The 27,737-nt window shown below is 36.8% G+C and overlaps 1 protein-coding gene across 8 annotated transcripts in view; it reads left to right on the top strand.

Moving 5' to 3' along the window:
- The window catches only part of Acaca (acetyl-CoA carboxylase alpha), a 297,113-nt gene that overhangs the window by 158,879 nt on the left and 110,497 nt on the right, over positions 1-27,737 (top strand). For 5 of the 8 annotated variants that reach the window (XM_070027129.1, XM_070027133.1, XM_070027137.1 and 2 more), the window contains 8 exons: positions 709-798; positions 3,371-3,489; positions 13,674-13,697; positions 16,202-16,345; positions 17,152-17,248; positions 18,124-18,231; positions 24,771-24,827; positions 25,093-25,137. In XM_070027129.1, the coding sequence (XP_069883230.1) occupies positions 709-798; positions 3,371-3,489; positions 13,674-13,697; positions 16,202-16,345; positions 17,152-17,248; positions 18,124-18,231; positions 24,771-24,827; positions 25,093-25,137 (684 nt within the window). The remainder of the gene's footprint in view (positions 1-708; positions 799-3,370; positions 3,490-13,673; positions 13,698-16,201; positions 16,346-17,151; positions 17,249-18,123; positions 18,232-24,770; positions 24,828-25,092; positions 25,138-27,737) is intronic. The other 3 variants (XM_070027130.1, XM_070027131.1, XM_070027132.1) reach the window with 3 other exon arrangements.

The following is a 27,737-nucleotide window of genomic DNA, read 5'->3' as shown; positions in this document are numbered from 1 at the left end:
ATTAAGTGGTAACATTGTTTGATTTCATATAGTTGAATTAGATGCATACATAGATGGTTGTTACTATTTTGGAGACAAAGCTATTTAAATATAATTTAATTTTAATTTTATTTTAATGCTTATTATTAAGCTTTATAAAAAAGCCAATTTTCTAAGAGAATATTAGCTAATTTTACAACTGATTGGAAGGGCCTAAACTAAATTTTCTTTAAATATCAGTTTCTCAGGGGTGCCTTTCTATTTTTTACCTTGGAAACCAGGATACTTGTCCAATATGACTCTTTAGAATTTCTGATTTTCTTTTGGGAAAGAGGATGTGTTGTCTTAGTTGAAATCTAGGGTTTTCAGTAGGGTTCAAATCTAGGATATACCTTGTGGCCAGGAAGTACTTATTCAGTATTTAGGAAGTGAGGTACAAATGTATGCCAGAAAAGCATACAATTACCAGCATAAAATTAGTACATTTTATTACACAATTATACAAATTTTATGCTTATAACTCATATAATCTTTACAACAGCTCTGTGAAGTAGGTATTTTCCCCATTTTGTAGCTGAGAAAACAGGCACAGAGAGATTATTCTGATACACAACATTCCAAGACAGAATTCTTAGGTTTGGCTAAATGTTTCAAATGCCAAAACAGTACTCATTGAAATTGTTCTTTTTTTTGGATGTAATAGTTTAAGCCTGTTATTGTACTTTGCAGAAACTCATCCTATCTGAAACATCAATTTTTGATGTTCTACCGAACTTCTTCTATCATAGCAACCAAGTTGTGAGGATGGCAGCTTTGGAGGTGGGTGTTCATATCCTTTTTATATTTGCATATCATGCCAGTGTTTTTCTTTTGGCCTTAAAGTTGCTTCCAGTGGGTAGTCTTCTCCTCAGTTAGTGTTTCCTTAAGTGCCTCCTTCAAATGTTTCACTTAACAATTTGCTAGCTTCTGGATTATAATCACAGGATAATAGCTGCCAGCATTTTTCTACTTTTCAAGTATTTGACTTCTTCTATTCATAATGAGTTAGAATTAATTATAATTAACATTATAAGTGGAAAGCATGTGGCTGATCCAAATGTGTAACTTTGCCATCTTGTGATTTGGGCCAAATTAAAATTGGATTTTGGGTATAGTTTGAATTGTCCAGCATCATAAAATATCGCCTCTTAGGAAATAAAGTAATAGTATTTGATAAGTTATGGTTTAGATTCTTTTTTTTTTTTTTCATTTAATCCTACAGTTACTTCATGAGGTAAAAAGAAAGTATGACGAGAGGTTAAGTGACTGGTCTAGAAATCATATAGATATTAAGTAGAGGAGTTTGCATTTGAACTCGGTTAGGTCTGAATCTGGAGACATTTTCTGTTTCATTGCATCATACTAACTCATTAATCATAACATTTGAGTCCCTGAATATCGCCAAGTATATACATTTTGAAGATGGGGGAAAGAGTGTTTTCAGTGTAATTGAACATCACAATAGTCTGTTGGGAGTTCTTCTGAGTTACTTTTATTGGTATTCTATGAGTAAAATATAAACTATCTTGTTGAGTAAATATCAAATACTTGAAATATCTAGGTGTTTCTTAGGGCTTTCATGTCATTTAAGGAGACATGGTACCTCATGTTGTGACAAAATCCATGTACCATTTTAGTGCAAGGCAAGTTGAATGTGAAGTATACTGATGTTTTTGTAGTCTGTTGCTATCTCTTCAATTCTTGACTCATGTTACTATGTTTGAAATACTATATGTCAAATTATGCTTGACTACTTTTGCTTAGAATTTGAATTCTAAATTCAAAATTGATTTGGGGCAACAGGGTGAGAAAAACATAAAGATTCAAGATAGTAAAAGAGTTGAATTGTTCTGTGATTGCTTCCATCTTCTATCTTTTTTAAGTCAGCACTGGTGGCTCATGCCTATAATTAGCTACTCAGGAGGCTGAGATCTGAGGATGGTGGTTCAAAGCCAGCCGGGGCAGGAACGTGCATGAGACTCTTATCTCCAATTACCCACCAGAAAACTGGAAGTGGCGCTGTGGCTCAAAGATGGAGTGTTTGCCTTGAGCTGAAGAGCTCAGGGACAGTGCCTAGGTCCCAGAGTTCAAGACCCACAACCAACAACAACAAAAAATGCTGAAACAAGGGTACAGATTGACCCATTGTAACAATGAAAAGTACAAGACACTATGTTGAAAATGAACTTTACAACTTAGGGGTGGGGAGGAGTTGGGGAGGTGGAGAGGGAAGGGATGGTAGGGGAAAAACAAAGGAGGAGGTAGCAATACTTGATAGGAAATAATATACTCATTACCGTACTCTTGTAACTGTAACCCCTCTGTACAGAATCTTTACAATAAAAAAATATATAATTTTATTGTTATTATTAAGGCGTTATACAGAGGGGTTACTATTTCATAAGTCAGGTAATAAGTACATTGCTTTTTTTGGACCATGTCACTGCTATCTTTACTTTCTCTAGGTTTTCCCCTTACATCACTGCTTATAAGTTACATAGGCCATTTTCCGTATATTGTATACTAAATAGCATGATTGCATTTGTTCACCCTTCTTCCCTCCCTTTCAGCACTCCCCATTGCCCCCCCCCCAAAAAAAAAAAAAGAAAAGAAAACACAAACTCAAACACCACCACCAATAACAACAGAAAAACTATGTTCTGTCTTCTGTCTTTATTCCTTAGGTAGCCTAGGATTAGTACTTCCCATTTTCCTCAGTGCTTGCTTGCTTTTTTTTTTTTAATTGTAAAAATAGTGTTCAAAGGGGTTACAGTTACATGAGTAAGTTAATGAGTACATTTCCTATTGAGCATTGTTACCTCCTCCTTTGTTTTTTCCCTGATGTCCCTACACTCCAAGTTGTAAAGTTCATTTTCTACATTCAGTGCTTGCTTTTATCTTCTGTTGAAGTGACCGTGTTTACTGAGTTAACAGTCATGGTGTTTTATGCTCACTTTTTGCTGAAGATAAAATCTTCTAGAGTTTAGATTAGTGTGAAAGGTTTACCATGTACTTAGTAGTGATGTCCAGCAGAGATAGCCTACCTTTAGTTATTTCCATTTATATAATATTCACTTATATAAAGACTCCAACCTTATTAAAGCAAAAGAGAGAGAGAGAGAGAGAGTGAGAGAGAGAGAGAGAGAGAGAGAGTGTGTGTGTGTGTGTGTGTGTGTGTGTCTGTCTGTCTGTCTGTCTGTCTGTCTGTATCTCCTTGGGTTCTTTCTCACTTCAGACTACCATCTCCTGTATCAGACACTTTTACAAACAATAGTATCTTTTTTCCTGATCGAGACATTTTCTTCATTTTCTTTTTTTGGAGTTTTATTCACTAATGATACTTTTTAATCAGGTGTATGTTCGAAGAGCTTATATTGCCTATGAACTTAACAGCGTACAACACCGCCAGCTTAAGGACAACACCTGCGTGGTGGAATTTCAGTTCATGCTACCTACATCTCATCCAAACAGGTGAGTTTGAAATGATATGTGTACCTGAGCAAATCAAGCTTATCAAGAAAGTTAAGGGAAATAATGCGTATGACAAGTACATGGGAGGTTTTTTTTTTTCTGTTTGTTTGTTTTTTTGCTATAAATGCAGAGCAAAAAAAAAATGAACAGATTTGAACCCTAAGAGAAATGTTTCTTGGTGTCCATGTCTTTGATCTGGAGATACAGTGTGATCTAGCCAAGGATCTAAGGAGTTACATACCTGTAAGTTCTGTATTCAAGAAGCTGAAGCAGAAGGATTGTGAGTTTGAAGCCAGCCTTAGTTCTACAGCGAAACTAGGTCTGTACACTTGCCCCCTTTCCCTTCTCCCCACACACACAAAAGAAAGATAAAATAAAAGTGGAGAATTACTTTTTATTTTCTTTCTTCTTTTTTAGCATATATTAATTATACACAGCAGATTTCATTCTGATATTTTTATACCTACATATAAAGCATTTTGGTTATAGTCACCCTTTTTCTTTTGTTAGCCTACATTAGTTGTATAAGTTGTACAAATAAAAGTAACCCAGAAGAACTTGCAACAGACTATAGCGATATTCATTTACACTGAAAACACTCTTTTCCCTCATCTTCAAAATGTATGTGGGATTCAGTTGTAACATTTCCATGCATGCATTCATACAATGTGTCTTCATTCACATCCTTTCTATCATTTTCACCTATTTCACTGACCATTTGTTTCACTAAGTTTCATTGTTCTGTTTTCATAAATAAAACCAGAGGGCTTTGATTATGTTTATCCTCACCTCATAAGGCTACCCATTTTCCTGTCCTTCAATTCCATTCATTCTTGCTTGGTTATATCACTGAAAAAACAGGATTTCTTTTTTCCTTCTCTTCTGTCCCTTCTTCCTTCCATTCTTTTTTCCTTCTTGTTAGAACTCTGCTAGTAGAGCAATAAAAAAATAAAAGTAAAACAGACAGTTTTAGTCAGCAGTTGAAACAAATGCTTTGCTTATTTATTGCTTGCTATGAGTTGAGCTACCTGAACTAGTTTCATTCTCTAAAAACAGCAGAATTTGGTTGAAGTTAAATCCATTTTTTTAAAGTCACATTTCAGAGCCAAACTTCTTAAATTCAGGTAAATTACTAGTTGGCCATGACAATTGTATTATTCTTCCCTTCCTAAGTCCTTAAAATATACATACAAATATTTGTTTCAGTATTGCTTTGATTTTAAAGTGAAAATATTTATCTTACATACTCATTAAAAAAAACATTCTGAAGCAATGAAAAATCTTAAGAATTCTACTCACACATATGTTCTCCTCCTGTATTTTCATTCTTTTTAGTAATACCACAGGAAATATAAATACCACAGCCAATCTTAACCTGCCCTTCTCCATTTCTTCTTTATGGCCCTTACTTCTTTGCTTGGCATTACAGAGTACTATGTCTTTGGGGATCTTAGTTATAGACACCAGAAATGGTTTTGTTCTGAATTGCCACTTCACCCAAAGCCATAGAACCTTTCTGGAGACAAAGAAATCTGTGCTTAGATTTTTGGCCACTGGATGCCACTGTTGATCCAGCAGAGGTGGGCAGATGAGCAGAGGCATCTTTGGAAAAAGTACCTCTCTTCTTTGTCTCAGAAGATCCTTTCACTTCTCTACCTCAAAAATGCCTTATGGCTGACAGAGAAAAGCATATATCCTTGATTTAGCAAGCATCTCTTGGTACGTTTTTGCCTCCATGGATTTCAGAATCTCATTTTCTAGAAACGAATGGTTGTTCTTCAGTGAGCAGCGAAGTACTCATGGCACACATGGGCTCAGCACTCGGTCTTCTTTTTTTTCCTGCATTCCTTGAATAATTGTAGAGAACTACATGCTATACTTAATGCTCTTGTAATTCTCAAGACAATCTCCTTTTCTTCCTGTTTTCCAGTACCTCTTTCCTTTGGGCAGTGATTTGTAGTCAGCCTACAGGGCCAACTCTGATTTCCTTCCCTTCTCATTGCTTCTCTTGTCTTTCTGAATTGCTTTCCTTGTCTTATTTTTTTATTTGAGACTGTGTTCAGTGAGGAAAAGTTGACTTGAAAATGAGGGAAATCTTAACTGCTTTGTTAAGAAATCTTATTCACCTTTCTACCTCAAGGATGTGAACCTTGTTTTAAAAACATATGTCTGTATCTTCTGACATCTGAGGTTTCCACACTGCTGTGGATAAAGATTAGTCCTAAATAGAACTGTGATCTATAGTCCCTAACATCTTCTTTGATTGTATGGAATATGATTATTGTTATTATTGAAATAGGTGTAAAGTTGAAGAAATTTGTGAAATAAGGCGGAAAGATAAAGTAATTTTGTCAAAGCCAGGCACTTATACCTTATGCCTATTATCTTAGCTGCTTGGGAGGCTCCAGTTCCAGACCAACCTGGGCAGAAAAGTCCATGAGACCCACTTCTTAACTGAGTGGTAACTGTAATGGAACATGCCTGTTACCCTAGCTATTATGGGAAGCCTAAAACAGGCAAATCTCAGCCTAGACAGAACCAGAGCAGGAAGTTAAGGGTTCATCCTTCCATTAAACTTCCCCTGCTTCAGATGGAATTCCAGGTCCTTTGCATTTTGGCCATTTGATAGAAAGTTAGTGGTTCCTACAATCCTCTTGGTACAGTAATTCCATAGAACCAAAACACTGTAATTTCATTTACAGTTTTATTAACTTTTTTTGTAGTTCAACCTGGTTTCCAATTCATGATCCTGCTATCTCTAATTCCCTAGTGCTGAGGTTATAGGCATGTGCCACCACATGGCTTTATTCACGTTTTATTATAAAGAATATAGATCAGAACCAGCCAGATTAAGACACACATGGGGGAAGGCTGAGAAAACTTCAAACACAGCTTCCTTCTCTTTCTCTGTGTAATTAGGGTATACTACCTTCTCAGCATATAGATGTGTTCACCTAACAAGAAATTCTATGGAGCTACAATGTCAGTATTTTTGTCTGGGTTTATTTCATAGACATGATTGATTAAATCATGGGCTGTATGATTATACTCTATCTCTCCTCCCAAGGTCAGGCTACCTCAAAACTCCAATCCTCTAGTCACATAGTTGGTCTTTCTAGTAAGCAGCTACCATTCTGCTCATTCCATCTTTTAGCATAAACTCTGATGTGTAGTCATTCCATCTTTTAGCATAAACTCGGATGTAGAGTATCTCTCCTAGAAATCAGGGACAATGGCCAAATTCCTTATTATGTAATAAACCTGCTTACATTAAAAAAAAAGGTTTAGCTACTATTTCTCCCCCTAGCTCCAGTAGTTTTTTATTCTCTTCTATTTTAATGATTTTCAAAATTAAGTAATATTTTGAAAATGTACATATTAAGATCTTTTTTTTTCAAAAACCTGATTCATTTTGGGTTAAGAGTCTAGTGCCATTTATTTTGGTTAAAGATTATCTGATAATTTTGGTGATTATCTGTAATTGAGAATCACTACTTCTCAACCAGTAACAACAGTCCAGTAGAAATCTAATGAAAGCTATATATGTAATTTAAAATTTCATATTGGCTACCTTAAAAATGGGTTTAAAAAGGTAGAATTTTATTTAACTTAGTATATCCAAAATACCATTTTTATATAATAAAATTTTCAGTGAAGTATTTTTTATTCTTGTAATGATACTAAGTCCTTGAAATTCAGAGTAAATTTTACACCTTTTCTTCTTAAATTTCCTTCTCTTGAATCATAGATGGACAATAATTAGAAACATATATAACACATTTGTATGTTTGTTTGTTTGTTTGTTTTGGGGTCCGGTCGTGGGGCCTGAACTCTGGGCCTGGGTCTCTCAGCTATTCAGCTCAAGGCTAGCTCTCTACCACTTGAGCCACAGCGCCACTTCCGGCTTTTTTTTTCTTTTTGCTTATGTAGTGCTGAGGAATTGAACCCAGGGCTTCAGGCATGCAAGGCAAGCGCTCTACCACTGAGCCACCTTCCCAGCCCCCACATTTGTATGTTTATGCATTTTTCAAAAACTCTCATAGTATTTAAAGGCCACTTGATATTGTACATGATTTTTGTTTTGGAGGTGAGAGGAATTTATTTTTAAAGGTGTCAGTTTTTAAAGATGACTTACAGCCAATATCAATTGTATATGAGTTTCTTTAGTCATTTTTTTAGTGCAGGAACAGGCAGGAAAGCTTGTCTGCTTCTAGGACCTAATTTTCGTTTAAGAGTCTATGTGTTCAGCTCTGTAGTGAGATCAACTAGTGTTTTATTTTGAATAATCCTGTAACTCAGGCTGTATCATTCAGCATTCCTTTGTTCTTTTTTTTTTTTTTTGCCAGACCTGGGTCTTGAACTCAGGGCTTGGGAACTATTCCTGAGCTTCTTTTGCTCAAGGTTATAGTACTCTACCACTTGAGCCACACTTCCAGCTTTTTTGTTTGTTTGTTTGTTTATGTGGTGCTGAGGAATTGAAACCAGGCTTTCATGCACATAGACAAGCACTCTACCACTAAGCCACATTCCCAGCCCTTGTTTGTTCTTTTAATGAAGCTCAGAGTTTAGAGTCAGAGTGTCTATGTCTGTCTTCTTCCCACCTCCCTTCTGAAACCTATTATTACTCACTGGTGCTGGAAATACGAAACCTTGTTACATTTATTTTAAATTTTATTGTTGGTCATGAAGCTTGAACTCTGGGCCTGGGTGCTGTTCCTGAGCTCCTTTGCTCAAGGCTAGCACTCTACCACTTAGCACCACAGCTCCACTTCCAGTTTTCTGTGACTAATTGGAGACAAAAATCTCACAGACTTACTTGCCTGGGCTGACTTTGAACTGTGATCCTCAGCTCTCAGCCTCCTGAGTAGCTAGGATTACAGATGTGAGCCACCAGCACCTGGCTAATGTTTTTATTTTATTTGTTCATTTGTTTTGATTTTTTTTTTTTTGTTTTTTTAGTGCCAGGACTGGAGCTTGAACTAAGGGCCTCTTACTCTTGATTGGCTCATGGCTGACACTCTACTTGAGCTGTAGCCCCACTTCCAGCTTTATGTTGGTTAATTGGAGATAAGATTTATCTGCCTGGTCTGCCTTTTAACCACAATTCTCAGATTTGAGCTTCCTAAGTAGCCAGGATCTACCAGTACCCTACTCTAATGCTTTATGTTTGTTTTGTTTGTTTGTTTGTTTTGTTGATGGTGGAGTTTGAACTCAGGGCCTGGGCCCTGAGTTTATTTTTTTGTGCCAGGACTGGAGCTTGAACTCAAGGCCTCTGACTCTTGCTTGGCTTTTTCTCTCAAAGTTAGCACTCTACCACTTTGAGCCACAGCTCCACTTCTGGCTTTTTGGTGGTTAATTAGATATGAGTCTCATGGACTTTCCTGCCCAGGCTGGCTTCACACTGTGACCTCAGATCTCAGCCTCCTGAATAGCTAGAAGCCACTGGCACCTAGCTTATAATGTTTTTATTTTTGACAGTCTATTGAATCATTTGGTATTCAGTATTTTATTTTCATTTGGACATTCTAAGTCATTCAGAATAATCTGGAAACAAGTTCTTCAATCAATCTATGTAGTTAATATTCTAAAATATACCTATAGTTATACAAACACGTGAAGTATGTTATCCTTTAAACTTTATGGGTATGTGTATGGTTCTGTGTATTCTGACATTCTGGAAATACAATATTTTAAATTCCAAATGATTTTTATGCATAGTGCATACTAGTGAATATGAGTATTTAAAAAACTTAATCTGTGATTCAAATAAGTATCAGAACTTATTCAGAAGATGGAATATACTCTATTGTATATTCCTGAGCATATAACGACCTATTGGCATTTATTTCCCCCTAGTTTTTTGGATGGAAATCCATGCTCTAGTTAAGTTGGGTGATAGTGTATGTACCTTTTGGGCTGTTTTGTTTCTTCATGTGAATTTAACTTCCTGTTTTAGGATGTTTTAATTTAAGTATTTTACTTTGCTTACCTTTTACACCCACAGGAGGTTGTTTTGGTCATGATTTAGGCTGGTTGGCACCTTCAGTATTCAGCTATCCATTGGTAATCTCTGGACTACCTTTTTATTTGTGAAGATGGTTGGAAATCAGATGCTTTTCATGTGGCTAATCAGCAGTCTGCTACCATTCTTGAGAACTCTGATAGTCTTGGACATCCAGAAATTAGAACCTTCTTTAGATAATACTGAGATAGTTAAAAGTCATCTGACTTGTAGCATTTTTAGCAGTGGGAGTATTTGGTTATAGTTAGCAGGCCAGAATGAGCTATAAATAAATAAAATCCCACAATGCTTGCTTTCTTCATTTGGGGTAGTTGCTGATAAGATGCAAGCATCTGGCAGAGGAGAAGATTCTCAGCAGGGTTAAGTGCTTACCAAAGTGCTTTCCTGTATCCATGGCTCAGCTTCTAGTCTCTGCTGTGTTATTTTGGCACTCTAGACTTTAAGATGGGAGAGTTGAGTTTAAAACTCTCAATATATCATTAAGGGAGCCCAAGGTCCCTTCTTGTCAAGGAAGACTATCTGATTCCAGAGGGAAGGAAAAGCAGAATCCAGGGCACCTGCAAATCCCTGTAGTTTTGTGCTGTGGGTTTGTAGCTAATTATACAGCAGGCAACAGTAATGTACTGTAGCCCTGTTGGTGTACTTGTTTCAGATAGAGCAAAATCTTCCAACAGAGCAAAGAAGGGGCTTTGGAGGGGCTGCAAATGAATAAAGCAATGCTCATTTTATTGTAAACTAAACCTTTGCAGTGGAATCAGGGCATCTGAACTGCAAGGAAGTGTTGCAAGTGGGGGTGGGGGGAGATGCCAATAGAAATACATGGTTCAGAAGGGCTTTATAGCTCTTGATTTGGATTCTCCTGCAGAAATATAGTCACACAAGGAGACCACCACTGGTCACAGCCAGTCAAATTGCTCTTTCTCCTATGGTACTGTTGTTAGTGACTGCTAGTAGGTTATTCAGCTGACCTCTTATGATTCTGCTTTGCTGCCTGATTTCAAAAGATTTGCCCTATACTGGCTCGCAGTCACAGCTTGATGCAACCACTGCTTGTTTGCATGCATCCCCATCATTTTTGTACGGATTGGGGGTTCTGTTTGTTTTCTCTTCTTTTAGTAAGAAGGCAAAAACATCATGAGCATTTTTATATGATAAAAAGATTTATACAGGGACATCTAGAATCAAGCAAAATGAAATTCAGCTGGAAGGGAAGGTAAAAAGGCTCAGAGAACTTGTGACTGCCAGAGAAGTCAGTGTTTCTTAAAGAGGGTTCAGATAGCAGGCAGCAACTCTGACTTTGCATTCATATTGAAGCAGGCTCTTCAGCTATTCTGGGCAGGCAGATCAATAAAATCAGAGGTGACTTAATGCCAAGAACCTCAGAATTCAAAGGATTTTCTCTTGTCCTTTTTTAAAGTCTATATTGATGTGAAATGCTAGTTTAGGGAGCAGAGATGAGAAAGTGCCAAGTATAGATCTTGTTTTATGGCAACCATATTGAACAGTATCTCTGGAAAGCATCCATTTTTGGCTTCTCAGTTATTTTATCTGTAAAATGGAGCTAATTTACTAAAAGGACAGTGGTTCTGATAAGTATCATTGTGAATGAAGATTTATTGTAATAAGTACTTTGAATAGTTCAAATAGCAATTTAATATCTCATTTATATATTTAAAAATATAGTTGATTTGCCTTATTAGAGATTGACCAGTTTTGACTTTTTGCATGATGAGTATGCAGTGAAATGTGTTAGGTTTTATTTCATTTTATTTTTAGGTGCATAAATGGGGTATTTGACCTGTAGGTAATCTGTTTCTTATTTTTGCACAGGTCATAGATCTAGCTTTCTGTTGTCTTGCAATATTGTGCAGTAGGCCCAATTTTTCATATTCCTAAGGAGTATAGGATAACACAATATATAAATGACCATTATGGACACAGCTAAGCATTTACCTGTTAATAGCTAATTTATCCTTCCTTTCCTGTTAATTTCTTCTGTAACCTCACAAGCTCTTATTCTACCAAAGAGGATGGCTAGCTCTAAACTTACTTCTTACTTGACTGATTTAGGACCATTCCTTTAATAATAATTGGAAATGTTGGGAGTTTCTGGTTTTTTACCCCATACTGAGTAGGTAGTGCATAATTTCTATAACAAAGCAGCAGGGGGCTCCCTATGAGAACTTGAGAATTGCTGATGAAGAAGGGCCAGCTTTTGTTGTGTGTGTGTGTGTGTGTGTGTGTGTGTGTGTGTGTGTGTGTGTGTGTGTGTGTGTGTGTGTGTGTGTGTGTGTGTGTGTGTGTGTGTGTGTGTGTGTGTGTGTGTGTGTGTGTGTGTGTGTGTGTGTGTGTGTGTGTGTGTGTGTGTGTGTGTGTGTGTGTGTGTGTGTGTGTGTGTGTGTGTGTGGCCATTTTCCCCCTAAATCTTGGTCTTCATCCTATGAAGACTCCCTATGGAATCAGAGTATAACTACAGAAGCAGAAAGACCTTTTTAATTGCTTAAGAGATTGGTTAATAGTTGAGAGATTGTACTGGTTTCTAAATACTAGAAACCTGGATGAATGGAGCCTGAGATTTCTTTGGTTGAAAGTCCTTCTCTCTGCACTGAGGTTCATGGTAAGAGACAGGGCAGGTGGCCTCATTTGTTAGAATATTTTACATTGTAAAAGAAGGCTTTTCTATAATCTTATTACCAGCTGCAGTTAGTTTTCTATTCAGCTGTACTTGCATCTGCTCTAGAATCCATGTATACTTTTTGTTTATTCATGAGAGATAAATGCATTAGAACCAAGGATCTCTTATAAAACCCATTCTCCTGAATGAGAGACTCAGGAATCCAGACAGCAAAGGTTTAGAGCTTTGCACTTGGTGTTTGTTCCTGCTGCTTATGAGTTCACTCTGTGATACAGGTTTGATGCAAAGAGCCTCACTGCTCACAAATCATATGAGGTATACAGTTTGTGTGCAGTGATATGTCACAGCTTTTTATTTATATGGCTAGCTCAGTCTATTCTGCTCCTTTCACTGCCATGGAAAGTGCATCATTTTCCTCCCTCAATCCTCCTTCCCACATATCATCAGCACCACCCACTATGTTCTGCCCATTAAGTCTCTCTGTGCCAGAAAACCCCAACAATGATTAAATGCTGATAAAAAGAATATAAGAAGGTTAAGATATCAACCAACTGGACCCTTTACAAAACCCCTAAATTGTGGGTGATAAGTATCATTTTGCCCTTTTAAGATTAAAAATAAAGGTTTTAAAGTTTGATTCTTGGTTATTTTTTTAAGTTGGAGAAAATTTTATGAAATAGTGGCAAAGATCAAAGAAAATGCAAGAACTTTGCCTTATTTCCTATGATATCCTAGTCTTTGGCTTGTTCTTTATAAGGAAGTCCTAGGGCTAGCCAAATTTAGGTAAGATTTTATTTTTCAGAGGCCTATAGGCCAAGAGTTTTAAAGCTAAAAGTAATTTTAAAAATAATTGTTACCCTAAACCATTTAATTAAAAAGTATTAATTATAACAAAAGATACCACTGGGATGGTAAAATCACTCATCCTTACTTCCCTGCATGTTTTTCAGTTCCTTTCAATTCCTGTGGTAGAGTATCCTCTAGTCTCCCCTCAGGAGAAAGGGCATGGCTAAAACTTAGCAAACTTAGATCACTAGATTCTTGGGAGGATAATTTGTAGGTCAACTATATATCATTAAAAAGAAATTAAGATAGAAAGCTATGGAATCTGTCTTCCTATTATACTTCTAATAATAGGAACAAGAAGTAAGTGTTGTCATGGCTTATTTCATGTTGTAGCTTAAGATGATATACCATATACAGCTTGAGTTAATTTTTATTAGTCTGTGTTTTACCACTGCTATGCATTACCTTTTTTTTTTTTTTTTGGTAGAATTATTTTGTAACAATGTATGGTAAATACATTTGGACCCTTAACAGCTGCTGTGGTGAGGTAGGTCAGGAGGCATTCCTCTTTGGAGGCATCCTGGGGTTTGAAGAGTAATGAGCACTTAATTATGTCTGCTGAATACCAGAGCTGCCAAACTGGAGCTCCTTATGACTGACTGGAGTGTATCTGTTCTGACAATTCTTTTATGATGGCTTTCACTAACCTATCAGTAACTAACTGTGGTTATTTAATTACAGAGGGAACATCCCCACGCTAAACAGGTACCGTATACTTAGTTTCTTTTCCAATTTAAAGCACCTTTATAAATAAAGTAGTAATAGTGAAATCGGAAAAAAAAACTTCACTTGATAAGTTTGTGTGTTATGATTTGCTAGGGAATTCTGAGATCCCCCTCAGCAATACTAAATTCCTTTTTCTATTTGAAAAACCTGTCTTTAGCTGTTCAAAAAATAATAATTTAAGAAGCATCAGCTTGGAAAAGCTTCCATTCAGCTGTGTATGATAGGGACTTCATCTGTCTGATGTTCAACTTTATTAGAAATACCTTTTGCTAAGTTTTCTATCTAGTTTGGGGCTTACAGAGGAGAGACCGTTAAGGTCACTCATAGCCTATTTACATTTTGTTTTCAATTTTTAGTTTCTCTAATTAGTTTTTCCTTAGCAAATCCAGAAATAGCTATTTTACTAAAGTGTTAAAAGTATTACAATAACTTGAAAGTCAATTTTTAATTTAAACCTATAACATTGGAAAGGTATATTTAAATTTTGATATCTTTAGCTTTATGAAGAAGTTTCTAGGCCAGTGTAACAAAAGTGATAGTTTCGTACATATTTTAAGTTCTTCTTGCCTCTTGAGCCAAGCAAGGTAACAGAGCAAGTTTGAGAGGATAGCAATTCTGTTTGGAATTGATTCCACAAAATGCTAAAGCAGAGATAAGTTGGTGGCAAGCTCTTTGTATATAATGTTTCATGTTGAAATATTTACAGGCTTACCTTTATTTTGTCTTTCTCCTTTTAAAATATTAAGTAATCAAAACTGATCTTATCCTTTAGAACCTAGTTTAGATGTGTGGAAGAGACTGCTTTTATAGAGTCTTCTAGTCTTTCCTTCGAGAGTGGACTTGGTTCATTCCTGCCTGCCTTCAGCTTCTGGCCATGAGCATAGTAGTATAATGAAACTGAATAGTGTATATATTTCCCATGGGGTTTAGTCAAGTGAAAAAGATATTTAACCCCATGTTTGCCACAAACACAGCCAGTTAGCTCATTCACAGGGAGTTTCTTTTAAATGTTGCCTGTAACCCTTTTAATCTCTCCTGTCTAATGTGAGGCAGGTAGAAAAGAATACCTCACAAACTTGCTTCAATACTAAATACATTTGGTGCTCCTAGAAAGAGGGACAATAGCATTTCTGAGTTAATACAGCTCAGAATCTGTTTCTAGTGGGCATCATGTGTAAGACTTGCTTGATGTGTGGTTCATTTGTTTGTTTCACTCATGGTATCAGTGGTTTCCTCTACCCCACTCTGCCTTTCTATTTCCTAGAACTGTCAAAAGATAAAGTACTTTTTCTATAGTCATCACCTAAGAAAGGAATAAAAACCAGGAGTGTCAGTCTCTATAGTCTGTGTGAGCAGCATTCCCATCCTATAAAGCATTTCATTGCTTTTTGTAAGTATGATTTGCAGTGGGGTACAATAGATACCCAGATCTTAAGTTCACATTGCCATCTCTCCTCCTACTGACACACTGCAGGCAGTGTACTGTAAGGAGATTTTTGGACAGTTCCCCAAAGCATAGGTGCCATTGCCACGCTCTGAAGTTGTTTCAGATCAGTATGCCAGTAACATGTCAGGCAAGTCCTAGAGGGATCATTTAGTTTGGTCCTTCTTAATAGATTGTCCTGATTGGACATTCAGAAACACTTTATAGTATTATCTGTACATGTTGCTGAGGTGCATCAAGGAATATTCTGATTCATTATGATTTTAGATTGAACAAATCAGTTCAATTCTCTTCAAGCATTTCCATTGAGCTGCTATTTGTCATGTTTACACATACTTTGAGACCTATGCTCTGCCTTTTGTATCTTGCTGGAAATTATTACAGGTTTTCAATGAAGATATTTTTGCTCTGGTATAGAAGTTTTGAAAATAAAAGGAAATTTTGTGACCTGAGGTTGAAAACTCTTTCAAAATGGGAGAACTATAATCCTAATATAAATACCCCAGTAAACTTCCTTTTTAAGACTGTGTTTTTGTTCTATAAGTAATAATTTTTATAATAAGCTACTAAGCAATTCTTTTTTAATAAATCTACCTATCTCTATATCATGAATACATAATTTATTGCACTTCCCAAATAAAAAATGCTTTACGTGTGACATAACTACAACTCTCTTGGCTTGCATATTTCTTTGTAAAGGAAGGAATGTTTTGGGGAAGGGGATGGTGCAGGATGGTTTTTAACCCTCTATGTACTATTCATTCACTATAAATGCCATATTATCACTGTATTAAGACTACCATGAAATTCTTGACAGCTTTTAGATTTCTATCTGAAGACGTTTTAGAGTGATGAAAATACAGGTTTATGGAGAAAGTCAAGTGAAACATTAATCTGGCAAGACAGCTTTAATCATAGGGGGTGAAAAACCAAATCTGCTCTGCAACCTAACCTTATTTTAGAGCTTTCTCTTTTTCCTGTTGTTATTCTCCTAATCCTTCCCTCCTTGTCTAATACTCATGATTGAATTACCATTTAGAATGTCCTTCTCCTCCAACCTCAACCACTATGGCATGACACATGTGGCTAGTGTCAGTGATGTGCTGTTGGACAATTCTTTCACTCCACCATGTCAACGGATGGGAGGAATGGTCTCTTTTCGGACTTTTGAAGATTTTGTCAGGTAAGATATTATGGACCTGTGTTTGTTCTAGGAAAGTCATGAACTTCTCTGTTTTGAGGGTTTTTTTTTTATTTTGTTTTGTTTTGTTTCCTTTTTTAAAGAGCAAAGGATCTCAGCATGGCTACAATCCATCTGAGACATAGCCCTCACTATGTATGCCCTCAGAGAAGTGTTTATCTTTCCATTTCCACCTCTCATTCAGACTCTCTAAATCTCTGCTTGTAGGTTTGAACCTGGTGAGGGAAAAGGAAAAGAAAAGAAACAAACAGAAATCATCTTTTCCTTAGGAGCTAACAGAAGAAGCTGTCTGCTCTGTGATGAGTGAAATGTCAGGAGAAATTAAACACAACACTAGAGTGAGCCCCACTAGAGACGATACATCTTTTGATTAAATGAATTCAGCATCTATCTGTTGATGTATACTGATGCATTACCCTAGGGGGAGGGGTAATTACATTGGTCTGTCACTGCTCTGATCCCAGGTTCTTGCTGTTCCTTTTAGACCGACTGATGACAGCAGTGTTCATATCTTACATATGAAAAACAAAAGCCGTTAGATTGTTCTTTTTTAAAAAGAAAAAAAATATGGTTTATTAGAGTTTAAACAATCCATCCTTCTAATTTCTACCACTTGATGAAATTTTGCATTTTGTCTCTAGCCACTGGTGATTCTGTTCAGCTAGTGAGCACAGGGTAGGATAGATTATTCTTTCAGACTGAGATGCCAGTGGCAGCATTAGTTTCCTGCCACTTAGGTTTTCTGCCACTTGGGTTTTCATGGTGGGTATTTCTCTGGTATTTTTCAGGATCTTTGATGAAGTGATGGGCTGCTTCTGTGACTCCCCACCTCAAAGTCCCACATTCCCAGAGGCAGGTCATACATCTCTATATGACGAAGACAAGGTACAGTGTTCGCTTTGGAAAACTGCTTTGTTCCTTCACACATGGGGCTTATACTGTATACTGTCTTTCTGAGTTTGGAACACTATAGAGAAGATTTACCTTTTATGCTACTCTCTACATGTGCTTCATTGAAGTGATTTTTGGAAACAGGTTGAATGTAAATTCAAAATTTTAAAACATCATATTAATCTTGAATTCTGTGTAGGGAATAGGCTCAGCTATTTTATCCCATGTAGCCTCTGAGTGTCATTTAAAAAAATCTTGGTTTTGGTTGTTATAGTTCTTAATCAGTGAGTAACATATATTTATTTTTCGTAACGATACTGTATTATGTATAGTCTTCAAGGAATGGTGGATTTTTAGGCTGCAGAAAAGTGGTCATTTTGCTTAAAATTTGGTCCTTTTAAATCTCTTTTCACTTCTCAGTAAACAAAATGTTCTGTTCTTACTCTACAACATTATTTTCCCATGGTTTGATACTTCTGTTGTTTGATAAACTATAAATTATTTGAGGATATTTTCAGATGACTCCTTTTACTCATTTCTCCACATTCTGTGAAGAGATGAGGTGAATAAAATGGTTTCACCTCCATTTCATTGGTGAAAAAGGTGAGATATAGGGATCTTCAAGTTTTTGTCAAATCAAGATTTGAAGCTACCCAAGCTAATGCTTTTGCTACCTTTTATGTGCTTTCTTTAATTTCTGCCATTGCTGTTAGATAGTAGTTTCTGTTTGCTTATTCCTACTGATGACCAAACCAAAACATTCTGTGGAGGTATATTCTCTCTCAGTTGTTCCACTGGGCACTTTAGTTTCTTGCTGCTTCTGTAGAGCCAACCTTATAATTTCTTTGGTTTGTGTTCTTGGGTTACAGGTCCCCAGGGATGAACCAATTCACATTCTGAATGTGGCTATTAAGACTGACTGTGATATTGAGGATGACAGTCTGGCAGCTATGTTCAGAGAGTTTACCCAGCAACACGTAAGTCCTTGATTACAATCTGGCAGCTATGTTCAGAGAGTTTACCCAGTAAAATGTAAATCCTTGATTGGTAGGAACTGATGGTAAAAACTGCTGGTTGTATCAAATCCATCCTTTTATCAGTTGCAACTTGTAAGGCTTATTATTGATAATGACTGTCTTCTAGCAAAACTTTCAGAACTATGGTTAGTTCTGCCTATGGGGATAAAATTCCAAAGTACTTTAATGATATATAATGAGTATCATTTTATGTCAAGAAATATAGACCTTAAATACTTAAACTTTTTAAGGGAAGTATGTTCCCAAATTGTTCCTAGAGTTCTAGTTTTGAACTTCAGCCTCTTGATGAAAATTTTTATTTAGAAACTTAACTCTTTACTCACTGCCCTTCAGTGTCCTTTCCTTCTTTCTGATGAAATACTTAGACCTATACATGTGCACATATGAGGGAAACAGGTGAAAAAATACAGCAGAGGATCCATCAGCTGCACTGCACATTAATAAAAGTGAACTAAGCAACTCAAGGGCAGCAGTGGGAGGGAGGGAATGAGATAAACAGAGTGAACAGCTTACACTAAGCAAAAGGAAAAAAATGTACATATCACCCTATTTGGAAGAAATAGTTGTATTGTCAAAGGTTGTAGAGTTCACAAGCTTTATAGACCATGATAATGACAATTCACCTTGTAAAGGTTAAAATGTATTTGTGACTTTAGCTAAGTATCACTATCCCACAATATTGTGAAGTTCATGTAATCACTTAATCTCAATAAAGAAAAATTTTTAAAAGTAAAAAAAAAACAACAACTTATACCTATATCAGCCTTTCAAGTGTATGTTTTTGGCATCAAATCTCCATAGTCTGATCATTTTCCTTCACCTAGAATGTTTTGTTGTCCCTTCCTTTCTCCCTTTTGCTCTCTTTCTCTCTCATTCTTTCTTCCTCCCTCTCCCCTTCTGTTCATCTTAAGAACTGTTAAGTTTTACTTCTTTGATAAAGACTTTTAAGTAACTAAAATATATTTTATCCCTTCAATTACTAATTGATCAGTATAATATTTAATAGCAATAATATTTTATAAAGAACTTGTATCTAAATTTTTATTTGCACCATACCACAATCCCATGGGGTTGGATAAATCAAGGATTATTCCTGTTGTACCTGGAGAAAAACTCAAGCTCTTAGGGATTAAGTAACCTTTGTCATCATCTGGAAAATGGTAGAGCAAAAGCTTTGATACCCACTCTGGGGACAGATAACTAGGAGCTTTGGTAAATAAAGTTCTAGTTCTTAAGATGCTTATAATCTAGTTTAGGGGGACTTCACAGATATAATAATTATAGTTCCCCCACTCCATAGTTTTTGGTTTTTGGTTTTTTGCTTTTTCCTTTTTTTCTGGTGCTAGGAGTTGAATGTAAGTAAGTGGTCTACAACTGAGCTGTACTCCCAGTCCTACAATTACATTTTATTTCAAATGTGATAAATGCTAAACTGCCCTTCTAATTTACTTTTACTAACCAAATCCATGTGCTCTTTTTTAATAGTACTTAGCCAATAGTGCTTGCAGAAAAATAACTGCATTGCTAGACACTGATGTCTCCCTTGTATACCTAGTAGCTATTCAGAAGGCTGAGATCTGAGGATGATAGTTTGAAGCAGCCCAAGCAGAAAAGTCCCAATTAAGTTGCAAAAAGGGTAGACTAGATGTTATGTCAAAAAACGGACTTTACAACTTTGGTGCGGGGGAACGAGAGGAGGGGGGGAGGATACAAAGGGATGGGAAGGGGAAACAAAGGAGGAGGCTACAATGCTTGATAAGAAATGTGCTCATTATCTTACCCATGTAATTGTAACCCCTCTGTACAGTATTTTCACAGTAAAAAAAAATAAAAAGAAAAAGAAAAAAAGAAAAAATAGGGTAGACTAGAAGCATGTCTCAAGTAGTACAGTGCCAGCTGAGGAAGAAAGGGAAGCTGTGCTTTTATAGTGCTACCAAAAAAAGAAAACTCAATAATATTTTTTTTTTTGGTCGGTCGTGGGTCTTGAACTCTAGGCCTGGGTGCTGTCCCTCAGCTGTTCAGCTCAAGGCAAGCACTGTACCACTTGAGCCATAGCACCACTTCCTGTTTTCTGGTGATAAATTGGAGATGAGTCTCACACCCGGGCTGGTGTTAAGCTGTGATCCTCAGATCTCAGCCTCTTAAGTAGCTAAGATTACAGGTGTGAGCCACCTGTGCCCAGCTTCAATAAATGTTTTAAAGCCTAATTAAGAAGTATAAAAATTATTAATGTTGAGACTGGAGGTATAGCTCAAGTGATATAGCACTTGAGTCCCTAAGTTCAAACTGCAGTACAGCAAAACTGAAGGAGGGAGGGAGAGGAAACAATTGGCATTCACATCATGTAATGCTAATGGTAGATGCTCAAATAGGGGTGAGAGAGTGGCAACTAAATAGTTAATATGACTTAGCATTTACTACATGTTCACTCAGCTGGTAAATTGATAGGATTGCAGGATGGTAGGATTACAACACCAGGAAAAGATACTTCTAGAAAAGTCAAAATAAGGAATTTGCCTAGGAATTTTTTTTTCTTTGGGGGGGGGGTGGGTCAAGTTTCCTCCATCCTACGAAAGACAGATGGGGTCCAAGGAAAGGTAAGTGCCGTTCCTCAGCCTCCCTAACCCTAGCCCGGGAGACAATCAGACGCAGCGGGGAGTCAAGTCAAGCAGGAAATCGTTTATTAACACAGAACAAGCCCTTTTTAAAGCAAAAAAGAGCAGGTGGCATGGCAAGAGAGGAAAAGGAACCAATCACTGTAAAGGTCACACCCTATCATGCACCTAAGTTTCCACGGGCTGGTTACGCACTGTAAAGCAAATCGGGCTCTGCCCACTCAACTCCCTCTCAGCGCCATCTTTGCTGCCCATGTGCTCTACAGGGGTGTCCAGTCATGGGCCTGGGCACTGTCCCTCAGCTCTTCACCTCAGCCACTTGAACCACAGCACCACTTCCAGCTTTTTTTTTCTGCTTATGTGGTGCTGAGGAATCGAACCCAGGCCTCATGCATACAGGCAAGTGCTCTACCACTGAGCTACCTTCCCAGCCCTGCCTAGGAATTTTTCTTTAGATGAAAAGTATACCTTCCTTCTTGCCCTTAGCTGGTGAGCACATAAGCTTGTAATTTCAGTAAAGGAATACTACAATTGCTACTGCTTCCTAGAATAAATCTATGCAAGTTTCTCCCTAGATTGGGTTCTGGTTTTTTGTTGTTTTTTGTTTTTTTTTTTCCCCCAATACTGGGGTCTGAACTCAGGGCCTATAGTTCCTGCTGAGTCATGCTTCCTGCCCTCTTCCCAGATTGTGAGACCCTAGTTGCCCATATTTGATTTCTCCATAATTTGACAACAGCTTTAGGCTTTTAAATACCCTTATATCTAAGTGTTGTATATTGTCTCAACATGACTTAAAAAGATGGTAGCGCCAGGTGCTGGTGGCTCACTCCTGTAACCCTAGCTATTCAGGAGGCTGAGATCTGAGGATCACAGATCAAAGCCAGCCCGGGCAGGAACATCCATGAGACTCTTATCTCCAATTAACCACCAGAAAACCAGAAGTACTGCTGTGGCTCAAGTGGTAGAGTGCTCGCCTTGAGCTGAAGAGCTGAGAGACAGCGCCCAGGCCCAACGTTCAAGCCCACAACTGACAAAAAAGATGGTGGTGGCAGCTGTTGCTGCTCCTGTTACTCATCCTTTCCTTCCCTTCCCTTCCCTTCCCTTCCCTTCCCTTCCCTTCCCTTTCCTCCCCCCTCCCCTCCCCTCCCCTCCCCTCCCCTCCCCTTCCCTTCCCTTCCCTCCCCTCCCCTCCCCTCCCCTTCCCTCCCCTCATCTTCTTTCTTCTTTCTTCCTTTCTTTCTTCTTCTCAGTGCTGAGGATCAAATTCAGGGCCTTGCCTTACCAGGCAAGTGATCTTCCACTGAGCTAAATCCCCAACCCTGGTTTCTTCACTTTTACTGCATTTATTTATATTATTAGTGATCAATAAGTCATTTTTTTCCTTTACTAGACTTGTAAACTGAGGCACAGAGAAATCTAGTTTCTTTGCCTAAGGCTATTCAGAAGAGTCAGAGTAGACTGCTAATATTCTAAACCTAGAAAAACTATTAACTTCATCAGATATTATGCTTGTCTAGAAATAGCTGATATTTTTATCTTCTTATTTTAAAAATATATAAAAAGAAAAGGAAGAAAATAGCAATTTAAAAAAGAAACCTGAATGATAACTAGTTTTGTTTTTCACTTCATGATCATGCTCCTAGCAGTTTAGAAAAGTTCTTTTTTTAAAGCACACATTAAACTATCAAATAGGTTGATCCAAATTGTCCAAATAATCTTCTAGTCCCAGCATGTCTTTTTTTCTCTCATAGAAATTAGGATCATATATTTGTAAATGACTTGTGGAGGAGATTGAAGCAGTCAGTGTAAATGGAGTTTCTCCAGGTGCTGACGCCTAATCGCTGGGTAATAGCTGTGGACTTGCTGTGAGACCCGCATTATTACAATGTAATCAGAATCCTGTTGCTCTGCTGTTATTGTCAGCCACTTGTGGAATTTTAAAAGCAATAACAATTTTGATTTTAAATCATGGCATTATTAAAGTTATTTTCTTTCCTTGCCAGAACACAGCTATTGATGCTTGTCTCTGAAGGGCTTGACTGTAGTGGAATTCTTTGTTGGTGTCAGAAGAAATGTTTCTGTTACTGTACACATTGAGAGACCAAGCATCACCACACCCCCTTCCTTTCTACAGTGTTTTCTTACTATGCTGTCAGTATTGGGTTATTTATGGTAAAGAACATGATGACAACATGGATAAGTTTCAAATGTGACCTATATTTAAAATGTGACCTAACTTTTAAATATGATTTATATTTGACTTGAGAATGTATTATTCAAATTTATAAATATTAAATTTATTTTTCCAATTAATTTTTGCTAGTGATATTAATAAAACTCAATTCTGTTACTCAGCCAATACTATAAGAGAAATAGAGAAATAAAAAGAAGTGACCCAGGAACATAGTTCTTTATAAAAGGAAGCCAATTTGGATTTTAAAAACTCCATATTGTACCATGAAAGTTGAGAATTGGCTTATAAACATATTTCTTTATTTAAGTTTTAGCAAGGCATGTGAAGTCAGTTATAGGTTCTGAAATGTGTACTATTCATATATTTTCTCAAGCCATGTAACCAGTGGAGCTGATTTTCTACTTGCTGGGATGTAGCTCTTTATTAGGGACATTTAAAAGCTTGTCTCTCACTTAATTCAAACTTTGTTTCTTTGCCTTTTGAGGTAAGTGAGCAGTATAGGATAGAGGATGGCTTAGGGCCAGAAGACCAAGGCTGTCTAGAAAACTACCAATCTTTATTTTTCCTCTGATACATTGTTTGTCTATGTGAATACTATATGTACAAGTATATATGTGTGTACATGTACATATATGTATATGTATTCATGGATGTGTGTATAATCTTTAGTCCTAAAAAGGGGTTTCAATTCAACATGTCAGGTTATGGGTACAATGAACCTTGATCAGTATCAACCCTTCCATTGTTTTTTATCTCTCTTATCTTACCCATCCTCTCAAGTATTTTTGCTTGTTTGCTTGCTTTGAGAATGACCTCTAATTCTATGTAATCCAGGCTGGCCTTGAGCTCATTACCCTTCTACTTTAGCCTTCCAAACTCTGGGATTATAGGTAGATGCCACCATACCCAGATGCTTTTACCCATTTTAAAAGGTGTGAAAAGTGGGGCTGGGAAGATGGCTCAGTGGTAGAGTGCTTGCCTTGCAATGCATGAGGCCCTGGGTTCGATTCCTCAGCACCACATAAGCAAAAAAAAGGGGGAAAAAAGCCGGAAGTGGCGCTATGGCTCAAGCGGTTGAGCGCTAGCCTTGAGCTGAAGAGCTGAGGGACAGTGCCCAGGCCCAGAGTTCAGACCCCACAACCGGACCAAAAAAAAAAAAAAGGGTGAAAAGTAAAGGGGAACTGTTTTAGAAGAAATGAAAGGTGAGGAATTGTGAGGTTAAATTCCAGGAGTGCTGTAATTGATACCATCGAAACAACTGTGTAGGGCCTATATTTCCTGTTTTGTGAACCATTTGTATTCCTCCTTATAAATTCATTTAGCTTCTATATCAGAGATAGTCTTCACAGTTGAATGTTCAGTAGCATAATTTCTGTAACCATAACTTGCATGAAACTTTACCTTAATGTGAATGAATTCAGAATTTGACTTCATAGAACCCTTTCTCTTCCACAAGATTTTCTTTCTATTTTTTCCTGATCAGTGTAAAACCTACATCATAAGACTTAGTCTTAGTAGTCATGTTGAGTTATTTGCAAAAGTGAAGGATCTGGACTGAGATAAAGATATCCAAAAAGATGCTTACCAGAATCAAAGCCTTATAAGAATTGAAGAAGGTAAAATTTAGAATGAATGGAAATATCATTTCTCTTTTATGTGTTTTTTCATAGAAAGCTACCCTGGTTGAGCATGGAATCCGACGCCTTACTTTTCTTGTGGCACAAAAGGTATTGACATGAATTATATTTTTCTGGCATTTATGTTGCTGCTGAATTTTTAAAAAGTAAATATGAATCACAGTTACATGCTTACTTGTAGAATTTATGCCAGGAAATAACTTTTTCTGTAAATTTAATTGAAAGAATTAGGCAACACTTAGAATTCTGGGAAGGACTTTATAAACATTACATATTACTCAATTTGATTTTAATGTTATTACTGATTGACAGTTTCTGCTGTTTTTTTCCCTGCTTTCTTTCTTTTATTTGAAAGGATTTCAGAAAACAGGTCAATTGTGAGGTGGATCAGAGATTTCATGTAAGTAAAAAGAAAAATTTTATAAAAGATGACTTACAGTTTTATCTGTTTGCCACTGCTTATTTACACAGATATGTCTAAGTTATATAGAAAGATGAGATTGTCTTTGATCCTTCTTCTTTTAGAAAGGAGTATAGTAAATATATTTAATTTTCCCGTGTTTCAGTGAAAACTTTTTTCTTTGCTTATATGAATTGTCAACATAGTTATGGGAATAGTTAAGAATAAGTAATATATTTCTTCAGATGAATATGGTAGAAATAGGAGCTAAATGGTAATTTAGTGACTCCATAATCAAAAAATAGCCATTGTGTTTGAGATTGGACCTTCTACCAAAGAAAAATTCAGAATCTGTTACTGAGAAGTCTCAATTCTGAAGACCAATACATTATTATTTAAAATGCTTTTACAGAGCCTAAATTACTATTTTTGTCTTAGGCTAATTCTAAATAAATAAAAATTAAGCATTCTGTTGCTCTTTCACTTTGATAAATTAACTCAATATTATTACAATTTTACTGGAAAAAGAAGTAACCAATTGGCCGGCATCTGAATTATGGTTTCCCCAATGAATTTACTCAGTATGGTGATAACAGTAAGGCCAAGAAGTTAGTTTACAATCATGATGTCATTCTAAAAATTGTTTCATTAAAAATTGACCCTATTGTAGCTAAATATTCCACAGGACATTAAGAAGTCGTAATTTTCCAGATAAAAGTTTTTACTTTTGTTTTTCTGTTTTTTAGTAGTGTTCAAGTCCTGTTCATTTGCTGTAATGTTTGCAGTTCCAGAAAGGACTTTCTGAACCCAAGGACCTGTGTGTGATTGCTATTATTACCTTTTGCTTATTAAGTCTTTAGCACTTGACATTTTTCTTCCTACAATTCACCTTGCTGATCTACTATACAGAGAAATAAGAATGCCTACCCTGCAAGCTCAAGAGCCAAGATTTTCTGAAATGCTTTAGGAAATGTTGTCTACTACATGATTCCCTTGTGTTATTGATGTCAGGAAATCAAGTAGAGTGTAGATATATATCAATCAATAATTTTAGATAGAAAACTGGCATCAGTGGAAAAGTATGAGGAGCTTAAAGAGAACCCTGGGGCTTTAGGAAGAAAAATCAGGAGCTTACAGTATAAAATTGATACTAGAGGACAGAATATGAGAGCCCATGAATAAACACTGCCTGGTAGTGCTGAGCAGAACAAAAGTATACATGACAGTACAAGGCTCTGGATTTTGGAATAATAAGTGGTAAGGTTCATGAAGATTGGGAAGCTTTTTCTTTTTGCCACTGACTTTCGAAAAATAGTATATTATTCTTGAAAATGACACAGATATGTATATTTATCTTTTTGTAATCATAAAGTCTTCATGATGATAGCACACTACTAACTGATTTCCAGAGTCAGTATTCCATGATCAATTAAATCTGCCAACTAATCCAGGCCAGGGTAGCTTGTTAGTTCCTATAATCGATCTAACCAGTGAGGCTGAGATCAGGAAGATTCAAGGTTCAATACCAGCCCAGGCCAAAAAAAAGTTCATGAGACCACATCTCAGCTAATATCTATCTGGGTCTAGTGATGTGTACCTGTCATCTCATAAGAGGCTGAGACTTTGAAGATTGTAGGTCCAGGGCAGTTCATGGGGCTCTGTCTCAGTAGAAGAAGCTGGGCATGGCAGCATGCATCTGTTAACCTTAGTTTCTATAGGGCACATAAAATAGGAAGATCTTGGTTCAAGTGAAAACCTGGGCAAAAAGCAAGACTCTCAAAATAACCATTGCAAAAATGAGCTGGAGGCATAACTAAATAGTAGAGCTCCCGCCTAGCAAGCTCAGGGTTCTGAGTTCAAGGCTCAGGACCACAAAAACAAGAAAATCCTGCCAACTAAAAAGCCAGAATGATTAGTTCTCGCAGTTTTTATTATTTTATAATATGTGAAAGTCCTTCTTATCTCTGAATCTATGTTGTGTCTTAGAGTTTATCTAACAGCTTGAGAAACGTTTTGCTTTTCCTTTGATGTCCTTATATGCTGGATTTAGGTTAAAAGAAGAAATGTATAGGCAAAGGCTAGCTGTAGAGGGGTAGGGCCTGGCGGTCATTGTCTAGCTCCTATTTATAGTGTCACTAAGTGGGAAATTATTGGAATTACCAAGTAGCCTGTTTTGTCATGGGTATAAGAAAGGCTGCTTTAGAGCATAGAGAATGTTAAGGTTTGGATGTGGGCTGAACTTGATTTACGGGATTGAATGAAAGAGGAATTGGGGTATGTCTTAGAAATAATGATTCTTTCTTTGTGTTGTTTTTTTTTTTGTTATTGTTTTTGTTTTTAGTTGTTGTTTTATTGAACTCCATCTGGCACCCACGATAACCAGAAAACCTTGGCAAGAATTGTACAAATCTGGGGCTCACTGTCAGGGTGTTGCTTTGAGTTTTTCATTGGTGGTAGCTTGCCATTCATGAAGGATACTTAACTTCTGTCATGTCATCTGATATGTGCTTGGCACATAGTGTAGAGTGAAAAAGAGGAAGCTTTTCAGGAGTGTTAGGGATGAATCCCTTGATCTCCTTGGCTTCTTGGTAATCCACAGT

Source organism: Dipodomys merriami, unplaced genomic scaffold (assembly GCF_024711535.1).
Source record: "Dipodomys merriami isolate MVZ:Mamm:240054 unplaced genomic scaffold, mDipMer1.0.p SCAF_19, whole genome shotgun sequence".
NCBI classification, from domain to species: Eukaryota; Metazoa; Chordata; class Mammalia; order Rodentia; family Heteromyidae; genus Dipodomys; species Dipodomys merriami.
The sequence above is the reverse complement of the archived record's forward strand: the minus strand, read 5'-3'. Positions and strand labels throughout refer to the sequence as shown.